The sequence below is a fragment of the Aulostomus chinensis genome, chromosome 15 (assembly GCF_037954235.1).
Source record: "Aulostomus chinensis isolate RoL2024-O1b breed Wild chromosome 15, RoL_Achi_v1.0, whole genome shotgun sequence".
NCBI lineage: Eukaryota > Metazoa > Chordata > Actinopteri > Syngnathiformes > Aulostomidae > Aulostomus > Aulostomus chinensis.
In genome coordinates this window covers 10,792,821-10,812,500 of record NC_141334.1, presented here as the reverse complement: position 1 = coordinate 10,812,500, position 19,680 = coordinate 10,792,821, and the positions used below count along the sequence as shown (strand labels likewise).

The window sequence follows — 19,680 nt, the reverse complement described above, 5'->3', positions numbered from 1 at the left end:
TTGATCATGTTGAAACTCTGCTGACTGCACCATGACAAATGAAAGATGTGAAACTGCTAGCATGAATCGTTAAGGTGTGAAAGTGTTTTTTTTGTTGTTTTGTTTTTTTGTTGTTTTTTTTTTGTTGCTCTGTTGAAGTTGCTGACTTACTCAAAGCCAAAAGCACAATTGCTAGGCTGCATGTCTGTTGTTGCCAGGGTCACAGCCAGTAATTCTTGTGTCTTCAGAACGCCACTGGTGCTGCTTGACTGTATCCTGCCTCACCCTCCAACCTGCCCCGAATCTGTACCCCCCCCCCCCCCGCAACCCATTAACCACTCTTCTGCGTTTTCTCTCAACTCTCATCTTTGTATGTCGTACCAGCCTTTAGTTGAGCTTCACTAACTACGCCACTCATTGAGAACATTAAGCGTTCTGCTGGTACTCATAAAGGGAGTCTGCTGGTGCCAGTGAATGTTTCTAAGCCACGCTGCAGATGCTTACACCTGCCGTTACTGCCTAATCACAAGATCCACTGACAAAAACATGTACTATATGGCTCCAATTGCTGAAATCACCTCTGATATTTTTCATTTTTTCCTTTCTGGACAGTTGCAATTCTTGCAGCACCAAATTCAGCAGCAGCAAATGGCTATGGGAGCAGCGGCTCCTCAGGGGGGAGCGCCTCGGCAGCATACCGCCAACCAACCAAGAAGTAGGAGGAAGAGAAGCACGCCGCAGTCCCTTCCAAAGTCATGACAGGACTAATCTCATACTAACTGCCCCCCTCTCCCCCCTCCCCCCGCTTCACAAGGACATGAATGATCCATACTGTGCTCTTTGTCTGCATCACTGTGGAGGCTGCAGATGAAAAATGAAAAAACTACTTTTTGTCCTTTCTGTTAGTCTTTTTCTAGCTGACAAATTTGTATGTAACAGTTGTCAGAGGGTTCGGAGAACCAAACCTTTGTCCACCATAGAGGAGGGGAAATTTTTAGAATTGGGAGCCCCACACTTAATGGGGATATTTTTTGAGATGAAACAGAAAAAAAATGATGGTTCTTGTAGGCTTCCACAATTACACATTTCCCCTTCAGGAAAGCTTTGCTCTACGGAGGCCCTGTAGACTGAGAGGATCATTGCCGCACATTCTCAGGAGGATTCCTCGTGAGCCTGCCTGATCCTCCTGCCTCGGCTTGCTTGACCCCCGGTAGAATCTGCCCTTTAAGCACAGATCCCAGCTCAGCTTACTGACACCAAATCCTCCACATAACCATTACCTGTGAAAATGCAAATCTGATCTTGGAGCAGTGCCTGGGGGCAGCTCTCTACCTCTCAGTCTGTTGGAAGGCTTCCGTCTGTTTGCAATCCCGGCACAGGGCTCAACCGAGGACTCAAGATCAACATGCAAGATGATGTATACGCTTTTGAACAGCACATTTTGAAAAAGGCATTTCCTTTTAATTGGTTATGGAGCCATGAGCGTATTCTTACGAGACAACTGAGTGTGCGTGTGAGACATTTCTGGACACTGAGAAATAATTTTTTAAGCAGTCTTTGTCAGCAGTTTTATTGTTATTAAAAAAAAGAGTATATATTGACAGTGGAAAATACAGCTTTTAGATAAAAAAAAGCTTTGTCTGAGACTCTTTATTGTGCTGTCGTCACACTGTGTAGGACTCTGTCTATCAGTTTCTGGATCTCTCGCTGACGTGCTGTCGCTCGGCTGATAAACTCCTGCAGCTTCTCACCGGAGAGTGACGTCCCCCCTGAGTCAGAAAACAAGATTATCGATCAGTGTTCTACATTCCGCTAGAACAGGAGTACTGAAACTGAATGGTGGGTCGCGTACCACAAGCAAACGCGTGTGATGTAAAAATGCCTCATTTGTGACACCGTCTTTCTTCTCTTGATTCACTCACACCAAACTAAAATCCTGCTAAGGGTTACACTTCTACCTCATGAAATCATAAAAATCCTCCCTATAAAGTCCAGTTATATCTCAAAACCGAGAACAGTAGAAAAACAGATTTTTAGTCTCCATGTTCTCCCTGTTCCTGTGTGGGTTCTCTCTGGTACTCCAGCTTCCTCCCACCGTCCAAAGACATCAAGAGGGGACGAGGCTGATTGATACTCTAAATTGACTGTGGGTGTGACTGTGAGTGTGAATGGTTGTCTCTCTCTATGTTGGCCCCGCAATGGACTGACGACCTGTCCAGGGTGAACCCCGCCACTCGCCCGAAGGCTGCTGGGATAGGCTCCACCCCCCCACGACCCTTAACAAGATAAGTGGTAGAAAATGGATGGATGGATTTTGGAACTGATCCAGATCTGATGTCATGGCTTTGGTGGAGGCGCACACTCATCAAGTGTCCTCCAGGTTCTTCGTTTCGTCTGTCTCAAGATACCACTAACCTACATGAGGGTAGTGACATTTGACATGTGTCCCAAGAGTTTAGATCCACATCTTTACCTCTTTATGATTTTTTTTTAGTTGCATAATTGATTCATGGATTCAAACTCATGAGCTGCACTGACAGTGACATCATATCTTGTGTTTCTGACCTGGTTTGTGTACGGAGCAGAGTCGACCGTCCTCATCGGTCACCACGGTGAGCTGAGCGGTGGACAGACCCTCCTCCTCAGCTGTGGGGTCTGCGATCACTATGGAGCTGCACAGCAAGCAAACTGGGATGACTAAAATATTCACATCACACTCGGCTCCTTGCTAGACAAACTGCTCACTCACTCATCAAATACACAAAAGGAAGCACCGACTGGATGCTTGTGAATTTTCAGCTTGTGTCTCTCGTCTGACTTCACCTCCGGCAAACACGACTCTGTGTTGATGGCGACCCCTGGCAGCTGAGCTGGAGATAACAGAGTCACTGGGAAGTCAAGATTTGAACCATCGAGGACGTGTCGTGATGTAACAACACATCTGTCAGTCGTGATACGTTCAATGATCAATGCAATTATCAGTGAAAAATCCACATTTGAGAATATTGCAGTCTTGGGTGAGCCTTTATTTTGAACTCCTCATGGCACAGCACATCTATTTTCCTTTTCTGCAGCTACGCAGTCAGCTTTCTTTTTAAAAAGGATTGTTTTTCTATTCATTTTATGCTCATGAGTAAGCATTCATGTTTTAGCAAATACAAAGGTGAACTTGTTTTTATGAGCTCATAATCTCAATGAGTCATCGCAGAATCGATCACAGGAACCTGAACCAAACCACAGTCATGTAGCAGACTGCAGTACAGACAAATACTGTACCATAATGAAACCTGATATTGAAACCCCTACTGGATATTTTTGTGCATGTGTGAGTATACATAGAGCAAATACTCAACAGCAAGCACAAGTAGTACTTCTTGAGAACTGAATTTAACTATCACGATGTAAGTCCAAATTCAAATCAACAGCAACATGGATACAGTAATAACAGCACATACTGTTCATCAGGGCAGCCAGCAGGGCGATAATACAAGCATCCAACACGTTCCCATCATAGTCCAGACACATGATGTCACAGTACAGCACCCAGCAGAGCTACAGAACCAGAACCAGAGAAGTCATAAACAATCACCATCACTACAGCAGGCGCGTGGGCATGTTTTTGCTCTCACCTTTCCTCTATCAATGCACAGGTCCTCCGTCTGTATCACCTCCGAGCTACAACATCAGCAGAAGAGGTTTACTTAATGGAGCAGCTGACAGGTAAACACACACCTGATGGCGCTGAGACAAATACGCACCTCTCGATGACATCAGCCATGAACTGACTAGCAGCCTGGGCCTGTTCTCCTGGCGGGCCTGGTCGAAACCGGGAGGAACACAGAGGCGGCAGGTCCACATTGGGCACTAACAAGGATGGAAAGTTACTACAGTAGAATATTACCTACTCAGGTTGTGACACACATGATGGAAATAAATCTGTCTGTTAGACTTATAATTGTAGGAGATTTTCAAGAAAAATTACAATAGTCCAGATTTGTTTTGTTGACAAGCTGACGTACATTACCACAATGGTACTACTATCCTGGTACTCACCAATGAACCCTTTACCAGGAGCCTCCACTGTGGGGTTTGCCAGCTCCTGCACATACAGAAACAACAAAATCCCTTCATCTGTTTGCTTTATAATCTAAACTGCTATTTTATTTTATTTTTTCTCATTCTCACCGCCTTGATCCCACAGATGATTGTGGTGTTTCCAAGCTTAACCAGCGCTGAGCCGTCTGCTGTAGAAATGGGACCTGAAGAACAGAAGTCAGACAGAGGACGAAATGAAAATATCTCCACTGTACTGGAGATGACAGCGGCTGCGTGTCTCCTCACCAATGTTTAGTGTTGTGGTTCGGAATTCTGACAGCTCCCGTCCATCAGGTCGACAATTTTCTTTCTTTTAAGAGAAGAATGAAATTTTATAGAAACTAAAGCTCAATTATAAATTCATAGGAATTTATATCCAGTAAGAAATGTATCTTAGATCTAATCAGAACGAGGAGACGTTTACCAGAAAGCTCCTGTGATACTCCAGAGGCTCTGCAGTCCTAAAAATGTCACGACAAATGAAGAGGAAAGAAGTAATTTACAACAGAATCGGAAAATATCACAAATCGTATCTTTATTAGAAGTAATAGTTGTGATTCTGAAGCTGGCGCTCCAAGTTACGAATACTACGTACGATCCGACATACATGAAACTGGTAAATATTTTTTGTGTCATTTAACACGTTCAGCAGTCAAATAATTAATATATTAACTGAGTTTAAGTTATCATGTAGAGCTACCTCTAACCTGTTCGGTTCATAACAATGCTAAAATACTGATAGTGTATTCACTCTTACTTGAAACCAGCCGCCATGATGTTTTGGTGAACCACGTGGGTCCGGTGTACTACGGTAAAGGAGAGGAGGACAATAAAGGCGATTTCGCTTTAAAATACATTTGTCGTAGGTGATATCCAAAAGCAGGAACTTTTACTTTCGTACCGTATTTTTCAACAAGTTTATTAATTATCCAACTGTAACATGGAAATGCTCAGGCAAAACAGTTCAGGGTTAATGGTTATTTTGAACTGCTGCTGGTGTGACAAAGGTCATTCAGTGGACAAGCATATTGTTTTCATTGTAATATCTATGTTTAAAGTTCAAATACAGAGGACGAATATGTAATATCGAAAACGTTGGTTATAAGCTTGGTAAGCTTAGTACTCGTGGAGTACTCATTTAATTACATTTGTTTTATTCATCCAGCAAACTAATTCTACTGAACCACATTTTCTTAGTTTTACTATCTTACTGAATGATAATGTTGCTATTAGTACAGCAAGGGAATAGTATACGTGGTCGTGACGTACATAGGTGCCTTTATACACATCAAAAAGCCATAAAGAGGTCAGTCTGCTGTCCGGTGGAAAGGTTTTTGACTTTGATCACTACTTTTTTGTCCAGCTTTAGTTGTCTTTCCCATTCCTGTCCAGTAGGTGGCAGCATCTACGTCACTGCAAGCCGCTGAGTGCTCTCTTGCTGCAAAGTGATGATGTGTCGAGAAAAAACGTCGACTTCCGCGTTTCCGCGGTGTTCAGTTGTGATTGGAAGTAGAGCTAGGTGGTTTGCCTTCAGAGAAATGTAAATATAAGGACTAACTGTCAGTGCTTCCATCTTCTCAACACCCTTGTCAAGGTGTATATTATTATCTCATGCCGTCGGAAGTCTGACAACAAGCTGTAAACCACGAACAGAGCTGGAAAGAAAACAAGCTAGCGTTTTAGCTAGCTACCTTTAACTTGTGGTCCGTAAGTGGCCGCTGGTTGTTCATGGGAGATGGATTTCCTCTGTGAAATCGTCCAAGCCTTGGTCGCACTGGCAGCTGTAGCTTTCATCGTGGTGAGTGTTGATATTATTGAGTAAATGTGTTTCCAAAGCCGCTGAATCAAGTGTTTGTGCCTTCATTGTGACTGACGATGTCTATTCAAATACTTTTCCCTACTAATTGACCGTACCAGTGACCGTGTGGATTCCCTTTTCTGTGAAATGATTACTTTTTCTGGAAACCCTTTTTCTATGTGAACCCTCCGTGGTTAGCCTCAGCAAGTGATAGTCATGGAGTTTCATTCATCTCATGCCCTCGATTTGACCATTTTTTGTTTTACATTTCTCGTGTCAATGCTAAATTATGAATACGTATACTTACTGGGAATCAACAACAAAGTATCAGTTCTTCTCCTAAATCATGTTTAACCATAAAAAGAAGGTCCTACCTATGTTCTGCTAAAATACAGACATCCAAAACTGAAGTTTTGTCACACATGGGTATATCCAGTTCACTAAAAAAAAATAAAAATACAAAAAAACTGTATTTAAACTCTGACAGCAAAAGTAATATCATATTTTACCCTTTCCAGGTCATACTAGTAGCACATTTAACTGCCGGGATGGTGAACCTGACACCCCACGAGAAGGAGAAGTACTTCTCCACCGCCTCAGGACAGAAGGAGCTCTTCCCTAGTCTGCATGATCCCCACTCGTTAGATCTCTCTGTTGTGATCCCGGCCTACAACGAGGAGCTCAGAAGTGAGTGAGGGATGAACACATGTTGAGTCACTAATTCTGCACATATCTTTCTTGATAAATTGGTGACTAACCTGTTTTACTGTCTGTAAATAGTGCAAAGGGACATGACTCTTCTCACCGATTAACTCATCCCTCCAAAAATCTGTTTTATTTGTAAAACCTAATATTTGTGGAGTGTTTCAAGAATTCTGATTGAGTTAAATGCAGAGCTTGTTCTTTTGCATTTAGCATTCATTTTAGCACCATTTCAATCCCACGGTCCTGTTAGCTCAGGTGTCATGTTGTATACTTGTGTGTCATTTCAGTGCCAGTAATGTTAGACGAGGCCATGGAGTACTTGGAAAATAGACAGGTAAGTGCTGTGCCTCAGAGTAGTTCTAAAAAAATATGTTATTCATAGTGATTTTACAAAAGTGAGAATGATTAGATTAATTATCTTAAATGAGTGTCAGTTACACCAAAATCTTTTGAACTGAAAGTTCTTGTTTCTCTCATTCTCAGAGATGCCAGTAGGTGGCAGCAGTCAGCTTCAGAAAAGTTTCTTGTGTGATTCAAATTCCACCTGTGTCTTTACTGCAGAAACAGACCCGCTCCTTTACCTATGAGGTCATTGTGGTTGATGATGGCAGCAAAGACAAAACCACAGAGGTAACAACTTCCCAACTCAACCCTTATTCTGTTAAGTTCCAGTGGGATGCCAGCAAATATGTTTTATCTTGTGTCGCCAGGTTGCTTTGCAGTACACTAGGAAGTACGGTGCTGATAAAGTGCGGGTCCTGACACTGGTGAAGAACAGGGGGAAAGGAGGGGCTGTGAGGATGGTATGATGTCATCTTCAGCCCGTGTGTGCGCAGCCGTGCATGTTACTGTCGGACTGACATTTGTTTGTCTCATCTTCAGGGAACTCTGAGCTCCAGAGGGAAACTCATTCTGATGGCAGACGCCGATGGAGCCACAAAGTTTGCTGACATAGAAAAAGTGGAAGCAGGCTTGAATGACCTCAGTCCTAAACCGGTGTGGTGGTGTTTTTGTTCAGTTTCAGTAAAGAAATGGGGGAGGGGGGGGGTGCAATTTTTATTTTATTTTTTTCCCAGATGTTGGCGAAAGATGATGTTCAATCAGCAAATGCTGCTGTTTGGGCGAATCCCACGATTCAGAGGCATAACACACAGACCTACTGTATAAAGATTCTAAACACTGAGTCTTTTCCGATTCATGACACGTTTTTTTTTAATGCGTTCTGCTGAGAAGTGAGACTGGCGTTTGTCGTGGTTTGGAATGAAAGGAAGAAAGCAGGACAGAATAACATGGCCAATATCTTTTTTTTTTTTTTAGGGGGGGGGGGTGTTAGTGGATGCAGCAGGTGTATGTTGCTTAGGCTCCCACCTAAGCTGTAAAGTGCAGCGGGAAACCTTGAGTTTCACGTATTGTCATGTATTAATGTATGTGATCATCCTAAAAATGTCTGTTCCCACAGGAGAACATGGCCATTTCCTGTGGTTCCAGAGCTCACCTGGAGAAAGAGTCAGTAGCTCAGGTAGGTGTCCAGTTGTTGTTTTTTCTGCTTGGAAACCTGGGTGGTTGTTGACAATGTCTAAGCACCGTTGTCTCTTTGACCACAGCGGTCCATGTTCCGCACATTTCTCATGTATGGCTTTCACTTCCTGGTGTGGTTCTTCTGTGTGAGAGGGATCAAAGACACGCAGTGCGGCTTCAAGCTATTTACACGCGAGGCTGCGCTCAAGACCTTCTCTTCTCTCCACGTAGAGCGATGGTAGGAACCTGCTCTCCCCACACCATAGACCTCAGCATGAGAACGGCTGTCGTGTGCAGTCAGTTGTCTGTTCAGTCAACCATTCAAAATCATAAAAAAAGTGGTGTCCGTTTGTGAACATGATTTTTGCAAAGAAAAATGATCTGTGTGTCTGTAAATGTACTTTTTGCCACAGAGCTTATTATCAGTTATAAATCCCTCTGGCTTTTGGTTGAAGGAACTAATAGAGATGCTAACTTCTGGGTTAAAAATGCAGGGAATTAATACTTCTGTAAGCACAGTCATCACACTTTGATACTAAGAGACTAGATCTATAAAATAGAATATGTACATTTTTCATTATACATAAAGAAAAGCCTTGTAAACATACTTGTGTCCTCTCACAGGGCTTTTGATGTGGAACTCTTGTATATCGCCCAGTGTTTCAAAATCCCCATCGCGGAGGTGGCAGTCAACTGGACAGAAATAGAAGGTGGGTTGACATCTGTCCACCCACAACACCACTTATATCCTTAAATACACAATATCAGTGTGGGATGTGTTTGATTGTCTTTGATGTAATAAATTGCAAATAACTGCATATTGCTAATGTGTATACTTTTATTCTCATAAAAGGATTTATTCCTCATTTTGGTGGTCAAAACGAGCATCTCTTACCTCAGCAGACTTGATCCCTCTGTTCTTTCATTCTGTAACCTACCAGCAGCCGGTTAATTCCTTCTTTTTGCAATATAAACGCATCCGTTTAGAATTAAATCCCTGTGCCTTTGCTCTGCCAGGTTCTAAGCTGGTCCCCTTTTGGAGTTGGCTACAGATGGGACGAGACCTGGTCTTCATTCGACTACGCTACATCACTGGCGCCTGGAAGCTGCAGTCAGCGCACAAGAGCGACTAGCCAATCAGACTAAGCCCGTGTCATAGAGACGGTCCTGCTGTGACTGGGCCATCACACTGCTGGCTGAGGTGGGATTGAGAACTGTGTAGGACACATCCAGATGTCGCCGCAGTAACGGCACGATTGCAAGTTCCTCATGGTTCTGCCTTCTTTCTTTTTTACACTGATATTTGCTTGGGATGGCCACCACCACATGGATACGTCCGTTGCCACGTCCGACGTACATAATGTGTGTATGACTGATTGGTCTCCTTAGCAGTAAAATGAGGCGGATCCCATCGTCCGTGTCTGTCATGATTCAATAATGTACTTCTATGACATTTCTCAGAGAGGGAAGGGGTGTTCATGGGTTTTCTAATCGTTATAAACTAGCAACTGTAAAAAATATATATACAAAAAGAACAGCATTCTGTTTTTGTTCAAAGCCTGGTTGAAGTCTGGACTAGTTACAGCAGAAAACATCTGAGGCACATGAACAAGGAGTTAGAGTAACTGAGTCATATGTTTTCTTTTTTTTGTTTTCTTACGCTCTGATATTTTCCAAATTCCTTATTCATAAAACAAAGGACTGAATCACTGATTTCTGGAGCTCAAATGTTGTATTTACCATGTTTTTGGGAACATTCTTGTCAGAGCCAGACCAGAAGATAGATCCCATTCTCTCTCTTGTGTGTGTGTGTGTGTGTGTGTGTGTGTGTGTGTGTGTGTGTGTGTGTGTGTGTGTTAGGGAGCTGAGATGCACACAGACAAGCTGACTGCTAGTTAGCTTAGCACAATGAGTGGTAGAGCATGGAAAGTGTCAGCATGCAGCTGTCAGAGGTCATCAGGATCTTGGTTAGTCCTCCTCATCCTCTCTTACATCATTACTGTCATCATTCACTCTTCTGTTCGTCTACAAACGCTTAGTTGTCAAAGTCTCAGCGGGGCCTTTGGGGTGCTGCGTCATATCACTGCGCCCAGTCAGCTCGTTCCCATTATGTGTGTGATTGTAACGCTACAATGGGGATGTTTCCACCCAGCTCTCTGTGTGCATGTTCAATTAGTGCATACAAAGTCAATGGAAACACTGAAAATGTGAATAAATCTGCACAATTACGGTAGCTTGGAAATTTGTATGTATTAATGAATGATAAATGAAATGGACAAATGATGACACACATGCAGGAGAGACAGATGTCGATCTTGTCTGAGTCTGAGGAGGGCAGCTAATAGGTTTATGTCCCAAAAAGTGGGTGTGTCCCTTTAATCTTGAATCGTTGTTCCTCAGTGTGTCTCTCCTCTGCTGCTTCAAGCCTCATTGAATACCCCAGTCTAGAAAAGCTGTCCAGATGTTCTCATCTCAACGATGTGACCCACTTAAAGTTCATTTAATATGACGACAAATTAAACGGAACAGCTCAAATCGCCACATTAACATGAAGGGATGATTGCAGCAGGGAAGGGGACTGACTGCATTATCACCAGTCGGGTGTGAAAGAATCCGGGCATCTACGTTATTTATCACCGTGGTTCTCCGTTGCATCGCTCCCATGCAACCTCATGCTGACAGCTTCTTGAAATGTGTCCAGCGAACGTTCTTGCGGTCTGAGTAATGGAAGATCTCCGGGCTGTTTTCTTATGCAAGTCTGAGGTCTGGGTCCGCCGCACTGATGCACATGCCTCTCTGAGGGCTGGCAGGAGGAGACCCGGGGGGCACATCCTGTTTGTGTCCTCTCTGTCTGTCTGCCTGCAAGCGACAAGCCAACAAGGTCTCTTTGACGTGGACATGTGTGGGGTATTTAAGTGATCTGGTTCAACTGAGGGTGATCCAAACCAGATTTAACCTGCACACAATGAGCTGTATACTATTTATTTTCCACAGGTGACTACACACCACACATACGACTAAACCATGTTCAATGCTGTGCTTATTTCTATTGAAACCAATAAAATAGTTCCGGGACGTCCTTGAGGTTTCCCTGGACCAGACTGTGACCTCTAGCCGATGGACCACCTTCTCATGTTCTCAGATTTAGATGCTCCACCAAGCGGCAGGAGAGGGGAAAAAACAAAAACCCCGCAAGGTTTTGACAGCAGCAGCAGCATCATCATCCCCAGAGTGGTTTCACTCGGTGCTGGGAGTATTGTGACGTTCCGCAGCAGTTGCTGTAAACTGTGAAAATGTCAAACTTGTAGACTCACTGTCGCCAGTCGGGCTTGCGTCATTAACTGGACCAGTCACGGCACTCCCAATAAAGGATAGTATCCATCCGCGGTGAGCGAGACCTCTCATAGGGGCTCCTCACGTAGGTATTGGAAGATTTTTTTTATTTTTTTTTAAATCTCAAGATCGAGTTCTCGCGGAAAACCCGCTGTTGTAAGTCCACCACTGTGTTCATTTTCCCTTTTAATATTATAATAAGGCAGGTGCAGCACGCTGATGTGAAAGCCTCGTTAGTCTAAGCGGCAGGAACACCTGGTACTTGCTGACGTAGATTGAAGCTTCCTTCATTCCATCAAAGGAACTTCACCAAAACCTGATATTTACTCACTTTCAAAAACTGCATCATTGCACCGATATTTGCCGCCTGAATGGGAGGTTTTTGCACTTCAAACTACATACCGGGTGAAAGTTGCGTGAAAGCGTCTTCCTGTGTCTGTATTTTAGTATTTATGAATGAATATCATAAGCACTCGCCTTGTACAGCGTTCATCATGTGTGACAGAACTTTCGTGTTCTCGAGAACAGGTGTGATTATATTATTCATTTATGTATTGCTTCATTAATTTTAGAGCGGCTGCGCCCGATCAGGGGCTTACGTGGTTCAGGTGACACGCACACGCGCGCATCTACGGGGCCACAACCTGAAATGTTTGAAATCCCGGGAAAGATCCCGGAGGGGGGGAAGGCGGAGGGATCTTACATGCAGGCGCTGCGGTTCCAGCCAGGCTGACGCCGCCGAGGCTGCTGTGTGGCGCTCCGGCTGGGGCTGGAGGAGTGGAGGCTCCGGGCTCCTCAAACCTGCGTCAAGGCTGTTGCAGGATAACATGGCAAGATCGGAAGAGGTTTTGGTTTGACCTTCATAATAAAAGCAGGACTTCTGTTATGCAGTTGAGCTTTTTGTAGCGAAACTAATAAATTAGCACATAAATAACTTGAATTAGGCTTAGGTGCATTAATGTGTTCATAGGCTAAAATAAGAAGTGTGAAGCCTGTGGAAAAAAATCTGTTATTCGCAAATTGTAGTGATTTCATGATAGGTTAGTTACTAAGTAATAGTAAAGTATCCAGGGGATATTTTGGGAAGATTGTGTGAATGCAAATGGAAGCTTCCTCCTGGTTAATGACGACGGCTGGTGGTGTCTTGAAAATAGTCTCAGTAGATTAAAGGAAACTGTGGGTATGAAGGATTCTGGAATAACTACTACTTTCTGCCCTTTAACTTTGCAGCTTTTATCTTGAAAGATGCAACCGGACTGAGTTTCCTCTGGGGCCGCCTTCACACTTCACCGTCCATACGCGCACAGACACAATTACGCACACACAAATACACACACACACACACCTTCGCCGCCACAGTTGCTGGTTTGATTTGCTTCAGACGGAAGAGCCTCCTGTGCACTTGTTAAGGTGAGAAAACCTGCCAATACTGTATTTTTTATGTTGTACTGTAGAGCTTGAAAGCTTGAAATATTTATTTCTGAAAGTGTGTCACTTTGGTGTTCGCTTTAACTCTTAAGGAACTTTTTTAAAATCAAATTTCACTTTTGTCAAACCTTATTTTTATTATCATGTAGCAATGAGACTGTTTCACACGAATGATCTAGTTTTATATTCTATTTTTATCTTCTTTATTATTATTTTTTCCAATCATATTCCACTTGAATGTCCAATATGAGGATGTATGATATTGTCCTCCTCGAGACACGTGCTTCTTGAAGACTCTTGTGTCGAAGTGCCAACTGCCAGTTAGAAATATGCGGCGGGAATAATTCAGGATGTCGACCCTCGATCACACATCGAAAGGTCAAGGTGCTTTTAGTGATTTTAAGGACACTACCTTGATTCTTACAGAGGTAAAATTGTCTCCGTGTAGTAAAAGGAAGCTGTCTTGTTTACTTTTTTTTAGGAGGAGGGGGGGGGGTGTCCTGGCGATAAAGCATTAGGTAATTAGCCTATCTGAGCCTGCAGACTGAGTGACGCCAGGCTCCATAAAGCAGCAGCAGCAGCAGCAGTGCAGACGCTCAGTGCGGCATCAGTGCTGCTGTCACTGTAAACCGCAGTTGTCTCATCTGTCTGCGGGAAACCAGTGCTGGTCACATTTCTGTCAGTAGTAATAATAATAATAGAGAATAAAGGTATGATGATTGGCACTGTTACCAGTGAGATTACTGATTAGATGACTTGTAGTTTGCATGATGGGATGTCCGTAACGTCATCTGAGGTTAAACACTTAAACCCGACATTTGTAAAACCCGACTTTGACTCAAAAACTTAAAATAAAAATTTAAAATAAATAAAACACTTAAATAGTGAAAAGGGCCGACAACTGGCTACTATTTTCCATGCAAGAATAATTAACCATAAAAAGAGAAGGGAAACTGTGCATTTTTCAAGCGCATGGCTGGATGCAGCATGTTCCTCTGCAGCAGCCATAGATCTGGCTGATAAAGTTACTATGGAGCCACGCTCATATTTAACATCCCATGTGAATATTTGAGAAATAGTGATTTATCGCTAAGATAGTTCTGCTGGGAAGATGCATCATTTCCAGCCGTTTTTAAATGGACAGAAAAATAAAACAGGAGAGAGAGCTCTTTCTCTCTGTCTCTCTATCTTTCTTTCTCCCTCTCTCCCTCCCTCCCCTCCTCCTGTCCTGTGATGTGTTCTGGCCAGACAGTATGGCTCCTGGGCGTCAGTGGCATGATCCTAGAAACAGAGGCCAGAGAGGACATTCCTCATTGTTGGGGAATCTAGAAATGAGCTTGGCCACATTTGCCCTGCTCCCTCAGAAACAGTTTTGGTATGTTTGATTTTCTCCATCGAGACTATCAGTCTAGTTCTTCAACATTGGGGAGGTGGTACCTGCTGATGCTGCCTTCCTCATACAGCCCCAAAAATTCCCCTCTACTGAGTTCCTGAGGCTCCTTTCATCCCTACATGCCAAACTATCTCCCGGAATTCTTCTAAATCCCAAAGTCTCTTCCAACATGTGAACTCCAAACATGCTATTGTTTTAGCTAAATTAGCAGTTAATACCATCTCTCACTTCTCTTGCCAGATGATTGAAACTTGACCTGGATTTCTGGCTGCGTGAGGAATAACCTTCCCTGCATGAAGCTTCAGATCCAAAGCTGCCGGATTCCTTCTGTGCCAACACCGAGAGAGGATTTAGGGTTTGCACAGCTCTGGCAGTAGTCCAGCTCCTCCACCATTGCTGCTCGGAAGTAACAGCAGAGTACAAAAAAAAAAAAAAAAACGACCTCTGTTTACACAGCCTCATCACGCCACCTCTTCTACTGTTACCTCCCTGTGTCTGCTCTTTCTGGGATCCTCATTATTCGCCTCCTCGCTCCTGTCCTCCAGGGAACCTTTATCCCTTTATCAGCTCATCTAGCCGCCCATTTATCCATCTCATAATGAACTCCTCTACCTCCATTACATCCCTCTTCTCCTTTACCAGCCCAGCAGTGAAGCGCCTGCTTGGCTGGAAACAAGGGGATGAGGAGGAGAAGTGGGCAGAAAAGGCTGTGGACTCTCTGGTGAAGAAATTAAAGAAGAAGAAAGGAGCGATGGAGGAATTAGAGAGAGCTCTCAGCTGTCCTGGGCAGCCTAGTGAGTATCACACTCAGGTGGCTCCAGATCCACCTGAGGGGGGTCCAACGATAAATCTGAGGGTGTAGACCTTTGCAGTACATCAGTTTAAATGTCATATTGTATAATGGATTTTCTTTTGTATCAAGAATAGTAAGTGTTAAAAACCAGGTCTAAAAAGGTACCCTTAAGTCAGACTACCCACAAAATGAATTTTTTGAAATGTCAAATGTGGAGGAATTTTGTGTGATGAAGAAATTTCGTCAGACACAAGAAACAAGCTGGAGACTCTGAGACAACTTATTCTGGACCACTTTACCGGACATGTCCACAACAGCTGTACAAGGTTGGCTGTGAGATGAGGTTGAGTCAGCTCCCCCAGAACATCTGGGTCTGACCCCCCTTAAAGAGTCAAACTCAGAATGCTAGGCACTACCCAGTAATACCCAATTGGAACATTCTGCACAAATGTGACCTTCACGTAGTCCAGACTTGAGTCCTGAATCCTTCGTAAAGTGCGATCCATGTTTATAACTAACTATGAAAATTCGTACCAGAAGTGATGCACAGAGCCTCTTTGTTAAGTGTTTATTTTCATGTCCAGGACTAGAAGGTTAATTGTAGATGGATGCAGCAGAAGCAGATTATCCCAGTGATAAACTCAACAGTAGCAGCAGCAACATCCATCAGCTGACTTTATGACTTTTATTTGAAAAGTGCAAGATCCTCAGCCAAGCATTTGGTCTTTTTTCCGGTTGTGCAATCTTGAGATCCCTGCTGTGTGATTGTCATCTGTCAGGCAAGTGCGTGACCATTCCTCGCTCACTGGATGGGAGGTTGCAGGTGTCCCACAGGAAAGGTTTGCCTCACGTCATCTACTGCCGAGTGTGGCGCTGGCCTGACCTGCAGTCCCATCACGAGCTGAAAGCCCTGGAGTGCTGCGAATTCCCCTTTGGCTCAAAGCAGAAGGATATCTGCGTCAATCCCTACCACTACCGGCGAGTGGAAACGCCTGGTAGGAAAACCAGAAAGTAGCGTCTAAATTTGCATGAAATATAAGGTCACTGTTGAATTTAGCAAAGTATGAATATGTTCTTGAATAGACAGTGAACATCTGATCTAATACAGTGGTCCCAACCCCAAGAAGTCTCTAGTAATGTGATCTTTATGATAGCATCTGGCTCCTGCTCTGCTTCTCGTTGTCCTTGTTCACTCCCTCTCTCTCTAAGCTTGTCTCTCCCGTCTCCTCGCAGTCCTGCCACCAGTTCTGGTCCCACGCCACAGCGAGTTCAACCCTCAACACAGTTTGCTGGCAAAGTTCAGGAACGCTTCCCTTCACAATGAGCCTCTGATGCCTCAGAATGCCACCTACCCAGATTCCTTCCCTCCGTTACCATGTTCCTCCTTCTCCTCATCCCCTTCTTCCTCCCTCGCCCAGTCTCCAACCTCACAGAGCTACCCAAACTCCCCCAACAGCTCTGGAGAGCCTGGCAGTCCATATCACATCTCAGGTAGGAATCAAACCCAGAAAGATGATACTGAGATATTCATTCCAGTCCAGGTGAAATATTCATAATCCGTTGATGGAAGAAGTTTTATCATTGCTGGAACCTCCTCTCATTTTTTTGTACTGTACTTTTCCAGCAGAGACTCCCCCTCCTCCGTACAGCATGATGGAGACAAACACTCAAGAGGATGTGAAGCCCAGCAACTCCACAGAAACCACCAAACTTACCTTTTCTGCTCCACACAGAGGTTAGTTCACACAGTCAGTACGTTCACCACATGCAGGAAGAGGAGTTACTTTATATCAGGTGGTAGTTTTTCTATCATATAATAACCTGAGTATTGCTCTGCCTTTACTTAGTCAAAGGGTTTTTGTTAATCACAAATCCCTGTTGTTTTTTGGGGGGGGAAATGTATAAATATTTGAATGTGTGGTGACTCAGCAACCTGTGTATAAATTTTTTTTTTTTTCCAAAGTAAATACTTCCTCTGATTTTTACGTCCCTCCCTAACCCATCATGTGATGCACTGCGGCCTCAGAAGACTTTTTCTCAAGAGAATTACAAAACAAAGAAGCAGCTGATAAACGGTGGATAAATTGTTTAAAGCATCACACAACCCTGCATAAATGACTCATTTCACTACCGTATCCTAATCAATTTGGTGTGATAACATTTGCAGGGTCTGTAAAAGGATATTCACATTCAAGTTAGCGGAGGGCTAATCGGTAGTAGCCTCCTACACCATTGCTCTGTGGCCGCCTACTGCTTGGCTACAAAACAGTGGATAAATTATTTTCACACCTCTACAGATGGAGTTGTTTCCCTATCAGAATGTGATCCGCTTTGTTTTGATAACATTTGAAAAGTCTAGAAGAGCCATTGGAGGCAATTATTTATCCATGTTTGTTAGCAGAGAGCCAGATCAGCCAGCGCAAGCCTCATGTGCTCGTGGTGTATTAATCAGTGGGTGTTAGGCACGTTCAGTAAACACCAAATATTCTGAAACAAGTTGTCTCTTAAGATTCACTAAATTTCTCCATAACATGTTGAAATGGACCGATTCTGATTTGACACTCTTCATACTGACACATATCAGTGATGGGGACTGCTTGGGGACAGAACTGGATGTATAAGATTTTTGCAACTACATGTTAAAGGTGATAGAGTATTACATTACAGCCACCTCTGAGTGAAACTTCTCTTGTGTTCAGATTTACGGCCAGTTTGTTACGAGGAGCCCGAGTATTGGTGCTCCATAGCTTACTACGAGCTCAACAACCGGGTTGGCGAGACTTTCCACGCCTCGTCCCGCAGCGTCTTGGTGGACGGCTTCACAGACCCATCAAACAACAAGAACCGCTTCTGCCTCGGCCTGCTGTCAAACGTCAACCGCAACTCCACCATCGAGCACACACGCAGGCACATAGGCAAAGGTAGGCTGAAGGTAAAAGAAGACAGAAGGCCAGTCGAGGAGAATTGGACAGACGTCAAGTGTCTGTGTGGTTAACGGTGGACTGTGGCTGTATGTGGTCTGAAGGGTAGGAGGGATGCAAACAGGGCTCAGACATTCCTGCATTGATGTTGTCTGGAAGGATGAAGACAGACTTTCAGATGAATTTACTCCTCGTGGTTTCTCGAGTGACCCATTTGGACCAAAAACACTTGAAGAACCGATGTGAACTTCCAGTAAATCCAGTAACTTCTCCAGCCTCTGTAGCAGAACGTGAAATGATAAACAAAGCAAAAGAAACTGAGACCCCCTGGCGTCGGTATAGAATGACATGCCTTTGCTCTGCCTTTCATTAAATATTTCAGGGGAAAAAATCACTTAACTCCCTTAAATAATGTGGATGTTGCATCAGGTCCTACAGGGAGAAGCATGCTGAATTTGCCTCAGGTCATAAAGGTGGAACATTATCAGTACTAAACGGGAATAAGTAGCATTAATTTCTTGATTAAATGAAACCCATGCAAAGATCAAATTTAATGTCTTTTTTTGTGCGTGTTTTCTCTCAGGGTTACACCTGTACTATGTCGGCGGTGAAGTGTACGCTGAGTGTTTGAGTGACAGCAGCATCTTCGTCCAGAGCCGTAACTGTAATTTCCAGCATGGCTTCCACGCCACAACTGTGTGTAAAATCCCCAGCGGCTGCAGCCTGAAGATCTTTAACAACCAGTTGTTCGCTCAGCTCCTCGCCCAGTCCGTTAACCATGGCTTCGAGGTCGTCTACGAGCTCACCAAGATGTGCACCATCCGCATGAGCTTTGTGAAGGTACGGAACTTTCTTGTCAAATGGCAGTCGGTGATAATCTAATGAAAATGCTTCTGGATCTAATACTCCTCTGGGTCTGCTTGTTTCTGATATGAAATTGTTAAAAAATACCAAGGATCATGTGTTTTCTTTAGGCAGGGTTTTCTTCAGTCATGAAATACTAATCATGTGTTGAGCTGCTTCTTTTATTATTTATATTAGCAGCAGAAATCATATCGGTGATATCAACTATCATCCTGGTCAAAGATGCAAGCGTCTGATTCTCTTTCAATATCAATAATAAACTGCACAGCTAAGATTTCTGCTCCTGCCATCTCTTTAGGGTTGGGGTGCTGAATACCACCGTCAGGATGTAACCAGCACCCCCTGCTGGATTGAGGTGCACCTACATGGGCCCTTGCAGTGGCTTGACAAGGTCCTCACACAAATGGGCTCCCCACACAACCCAATCTCCTCAGTGTCCTAACACAACCACAGTGTGTGCACTCAGTGCTTCACACCGGTAGTCCTCGATTCTGTATGTCCCACTGGGTCCAGGGTTTTTGTCCTCGTGTCAGTCCTTCATCTCACTTCATCTTGAACTACAAAGATGGCCACAAAACTGGAAGTCATACAACATATAACAGAATTTCATTTCGCTAACTTACTGCTTTTGTAGTTAAACGATGTAGTGTTTCCTAATGCTAGTAATATAATAAATAATTTTTACTGATACTGTGTTACCTACTCTCACGAGAAAATATGAGATATTTGGAGGTACTTGTACTTATGTTATGAATATTACTGTAGTATGTACTGTATTTCTACTTGTTGACTAACGCGTGGACTTCGTGTACTGGCTGCTTTCCATTAAACTTGTTTTTGAAAGAGTCAAGTT

At 43.7% G+C, this 19,680-nt stretch overlaps 4 protein-coding genes across 10 annotated transcripts in view; 3 read left to right on the top strand and 1 right to left on the bottom strand.

The window, feature by feature from the left end:
- The window catches only part of supt20h (SPT20 homolog, SAGA complex component), a 16,585-nt gene extending 14,979 nt beyond the window's left edge, over positions 1-1,606 (top strand). For all 6 annotated transcript variants that reach the window (XM_086226749.1, XM_086226751.1, XM_086226752.1 and 3 more), the window contains one exon: positions 592-1,606. In XM_086226749.1, the coding sequence (XP_086082875.1) occupies positions 592-738 (147 nt within the window). In that variant the 3' untranslated portion in view covers positions 739-1,606. The remainder of the gene's footprint in view (positions 1-591) is intronic.
- Positions 1,512-4,880, bottom strand: exosc8 (exosome component 8). Its single transcript, XM_086226753.1, has 11 exons — positions 4,832-4,880; positions 4,499-4,535; positions 4,321-4,384; positions 4,165-4,238; positions 4,033-4,078; positions 3,738-3,843; positions 3,609-3,654; positions 3,435-3,531; positions 2,729-2,849; positions 2,545-2,651; positions 1,512-1,748 (listed from the first exon to the last, which is right to left on the bottom strand). Exons 1-11 carry the CDS (start codon positions 4,846-4,848, stop codon positions 1,630-1,632), a joined length of 834 nt encoding a protein of 277 aa, XP_086082879.1. The 5' UTR covers positions 4,849-4,880; the 3' UTR covers positions 1,512-1,629.
- Positions 4,881-5,539: 659 nt separating this feature from the next.
- Positions 5,540-11,168, top strand: alg5 (ALG5 dolichyl-phosphate beta-glucosyltransferase). The gene is made up of 10 exons (XM_086226263.1): positions 5,540-5,872; positions 6,391-6,559; positions 6,865-6,911; positions 7,139-7,207; positions 7,288-7,380; positions 7,460-7,573; positions 8,037-8,096; positions 8,182-8,333; positions 8,720-8,805; positions 9,113-11,168. Exons 1-10 carry the CDS (start codon positions 5,810-5,812, stop codon positions 9,226-9,228), a joined length of 969 nt encoding a protein of 322 aa, XP_086082389.1. The 5' UTR covers positions 5,540-5,809; the 3' UTR covers positions 9,229-11,168.
- Positions 11,169-11,470: 302 nt separating this feature from the next.
- Positions 11,471-19,665, top strand: smad9 (SMAD family member 9). 2 transcript variants are annotated; one of them, XM_086226173.1, is made up of 9 exons: positions 11,471-11,584; positions 12,659-12,838; positions 14,490-15,043; positions 15,822-16,037; positions 16,276-16,533; positions 16,670-16,777; positions 17,742-17,963; positions 18,547-18,803; positions 19,126-19,665. In XM_086226173.1, exons 3-9 carry the CDS (start codon positions 14,848-14,850, stop codon positions 19,267-19,269), a joined length of 1,401 nt encoding a protein of 466 aa, XP_086082299.1. In that variant the 5' UTR covers positions 11,471-11,584; positions 12,659-12,838; positions 14,490-14,847; the 3' UTR covers positions 19,270-19,665. The 2 variants fall into 2 exon arrangements, with proteins under 2 accessions (XP_086082299.1, XP_086082298.1); XM_086226172.1 differs by having other exon boundaries at positions 16,667-16,777; positions 19,126-19,664.
- The last annotated feature ends 15 nt before the right edge of the window (positions 19,666-19,680 follow it).